This window comes from Hibiscus syriacus, unplaced genomic scaffold (genome assembly GCF_006381635.1).
Source record: "Hibiscus syriacus cultivar Baekdansim isolate YM2019G1 unplaced genomic scaffold, ASM638163v2 tig00110556_pilon, whole genome shotgun sequence".
NCBI lineage: Eukaryota > Viridiplantae > Streptophyta > Magnoliopsida > Malvales > Malvaceae > Hibiscus > Hibiscus syriacus.
This window is the reverse complement of record NW_024062779.1, coordinates 2833076-2836993: the sequence shown is the minus strand read 5'-3', so window position 1 is coordinate 2836993 and position 3918 is coordinate 2833076. Positions and strand designations below refer to the sequence as shown.

Here is a 3918-nt window from a genome sequence, read left to right as displayed (position 1 = left end):
AAATAGTTTAAGTATAAAACACAATTTTACACATTTAGTAAGGTTTGAAATTGATCTTGAAAGTCTTGGAGTAATAATTTGATATTCGAGTAATTAAATTGAATATACTTAGAAAATCATTTGTGAAATCTTAAAATTCATTTAATTTAATTTGTTATATCAAACATCAAAATATTTTCAACAATTCTTTTATTATTTGTTTATAGTTCATTTGTATGTTCAATTTTTAGTTTTTCTTTCATTTTCAAGTTAAAGACAAATGATAAAATTAGTGCTTAAACTCCTTAAAATTTACAATTTAAATTTTAACTTTTACCATATGTTCAATTTAGTCCATACATTCACCAATATTTAAAAAATAGAATGAAAAGGAGAATCAGGTAAATGAGCTTGTTCATGAATATAAATAATTGAGGCGATAAACGAGCTTGTTCGTGAACATAGAAAACCGAACACACCTATGTTCATGCTAGTTTATTAAACGAACATATAATTTTTTATTCATACTCGTTTATTTTGCTTAACAAACAAACATAAACAAATATCATACGGACATTTCACTGAATGTTCTATTTATTAAACGAGCATATAATTTTTTATTCATACTCGTTGATTTAGCTTAACAAACAAACATAAACAAATATCATACGGACAGTTCACCGAATGTTCTATTTATTTACAACTGAGTCGAGGGGTAAACATACTTTAGCCATTAAACCTAACATTTAACTCACATTAAACAAAAATTTTGAAAAACAAAATGGATCTGCTCACGATAAATTTACAATATGTTAATTTAAATAATAGGTTCTTTTATACACAAGTGAAGCTTTTCACATGAACCAAAGTAGCCTCAATAGTAAAAGAATTGTTGTTATTCCTTGAAGATCCGGGTTTGAGCACCATAGTTATCAGGGGTGTGAGCGATCAATGTCAAAAAGTTGAGAGTTATATTTGAACAGATATTCTACAGTGTACTTACTCAAAATTATTCAAAAAATAAAAAAGTGAAGCTTTTCAATTCCAAAATTAGCTTTTTTTTAATATACATTGAGTGAAACTTCTCAAATAGGTTAATGAAAACCATTCTATATATAATGACCAATAAAATGTATTACAAAAATATTATATTTGCTTATGAATAAAAACAATATTTTAAATTAGCATATACTAATAATTTCCACCTAAGAAGATGGGAACTTATAAACATGTTAAATTTAAACCAAAACTGAATATTTAATAACATTTGAGTTTTTATGAAGTTTAAGAGACTGTTTGTTTACTTCAAAATGATTAAGCGCTGAATGATTCAAATGCTGAATGATTCAGAGACTCTGTATGAATAATCTCTGAATGTGACATGTTGTTTGATAATGACTCTGAATCATTCAAAATGTACTTCTGTGTTGAATCATTCAGCACTATTTTGCTGAATCAGTCAGCATTGAATCATTCAGAGATGCGAAACAAACGCGCTGAATGCTGAACGATTCATCATTCAACGCTGAATGATTCTATTAAGAGACAACAAACCGCCCAACTTTATGTTAATATAAATTTTAAATTGTGTACGAAGCCCCTAACTTTATGTTAATAGAAATTTTAAATTGTGTACGAACCTTTTATGTTCATGATTAGAGGAATAATTATTATCCTTACGTCTCCTGGGATTGAATAACAGTGATATACAAACTGGTTGAAAAGGGTCCACTCTCCCCCCAGAAATTCCTTAAAATTTTCTGACAAACAGGGGAGAGATTCTCTGCCAAACTTAACCTGTTTCAGAAATAGATCCCCCAATAACAAGCCAGAAATTTTAAACTTCTGCTATGCAATTCCGAATCTAGAATAAAGAATAAACACATTCAAACCAAGATGCCAATAGATGACTGTCAATCAAGATTTCGAACATTCTGTCTCATCAACACCCAAATACTAAAAAATTTACAGATTATTTTAATTACATATCAATCCAAAATTTCAAACCACAAACATTAACTAAATTAAAAGAGATCAAAACTTTTAACACCCAAAAGAAGAAGAAGAAAACATTTACTACTGTACTAACCACTACCCATGAAGTTCACCGGAATTCCCATCTCCGGTTACCAGCAAAAGGCCTATCTTGATCTAATCTTACCAGGATTTTTCCTATGATTCTTGGGTTGTTTCCCAAAAGCACTGCAAAATCCACAAGCTGACACCTTCGGAGAAGGCGGCTCAATAGCAGGGGACACCTTACCAGTTCGGTAACTTCGTCTCTCACCGTGGGATCGGCTTCTTTCAACGGTGTTGACTGGTCCAAGGTTTCTTGTCGGCTTAACGGTGTTAATCTTTTCTGGATTACTACTGTCTTGTAACTGCCCCTGTTCGTCTTGCTGTAGCTGCTTCGTTTCTCCTTCTTGTTTCAACGCCTCCGACAAAAATTTGTCGTCCCAAACAAGCCCTGAAGACCCCTGCCTCCTGAAAGACACTTCAGATCTTTGCAAACCAGACATGGCGGACGCCGGCTTTTCTTCTTCTCTCTTTAATGAAACTAAATGAAGGATTTGTGTGTATAAATATATAAAGAGAGAGGGAAGGATAGAGAAATCTGGAAGATTTGGTTATGAAAAAGTCACACTAAGCCAGCCCAGTCGATTATTTTATGATATATAAAATATTTTTTTCTGTCAACTGTTACTATTGACGAGAAACGTGGGATTTAGTTAATTATGGATAAAAATAGTTATGTAATTGTAAAAAGTTGAGATTTCAAAGTTAATCATATAAATATAGTTTATTATTTATTTTTTACTTTTTACTTTTTACTTTTTTCCTCTAAAATTTAAATTGTGATTAAGATGATGATTATATTTGTTAACGTTAATGAACGACTTTAATCATCTAACCTTCCAAAGAGACGACCAAGGGGAAACGGCCATTACTTATCCTCCCCCCACCCCAACAAAAAACAAAACCCAATGCTAAATATTAAATTTTCAAAGCGTTTCGGCTAATTAATGAAGGACAATTTCAATCAAGCTCTGGCCATATTAGTAAGATGAGAAGATATTTTCTATGATCATGAATTTGTATTTTGGAAAATCTAATACATGCCATGTAATTTTTTGAAGGTGCATTACACGTTTCGATTAAGAAAATCTCATCAATTCTTTGAACAATTAAATCAATATTTGAACGCTAACTAAATCAAACTCTATAACCTGCTGTTATTAGGTTCGAAGGAAGGTTTTGAGAGTAAAAAAAAGGTTTAATTGTTTTAGAGGTGCATAACATCCACCGTAAGCTCCGCCTTGCCCTTGCTATTAGATCCAGAGATGTACGCCTCGTTTTTCTCTTCGGTACTTGCTCTGAACTTTTCCAATATCACTTTATTCTCTATTTCACACTTCTTAAAGCGTAATCACCAGTATTTATCTCTAATTATTAGCCTCAAATATGGCTTCCATTTTGAAGGTAAAATATAGTTGAAGGGGGGCGGTTAAGATGGAAAAGGCGTTCCAGCTGGTGAAAAAGGGGATCTCAAGATATTCAACGTAAGGCTGCTTGCTTGCTCACTTTTATTTAGAAATCATTTTTCTAGCACACATAACAGCGTATTAGAATTCAATGAACCTAGTTAACAATTGAGATATTGCTTGGTGGGTGTGTTTATTCCCTTCGAATTTGTGTGGGTATGCATAGTATTTGCTTCGGATTTTATATCTGAATTCCTTAATCTAATTTGAATTGTGCTAGTTTAATGTTGTAAATAACTTGATAATCGCAGAATGAGCTATTTGAACGAGTAATTGAAGAAAACAAAGAGCATCATAATGCGCTTCAGTCTTTGATAAGGTAATCCTCATTGCTAGGCTGCTGCTTTAGCCTTTCCCCTTTTTGTTATCCTTCTTTATCCCCTTCTTTTCGTAACTA

General features: G+C 32.0%; 1 protein-coding gene across 1 annotated transcript; it reads right to left on the bottom strand.

Annotated features, from left to right (window-relative positions):
* Positions 1-1878: 1878 nt before the first annotated feature.
* Positions 1879-2557, bottom strand: LOC120131461 (MAPK kinase substrate protein At1g80180-like). The gene has a single exon (XM_039148452.1). It carries the CDS (start codon positions 2496-2498, stop codon positions 2121-2123), a length of 378 nt encoding a protein of 125 aa, XP_039004383.1. The 5' UTR covers positions 2499-2557; the 3' UTR covers positions 1879-2120.
* Positions 2558-3918: the final 1361 nt, after the last annotated feature.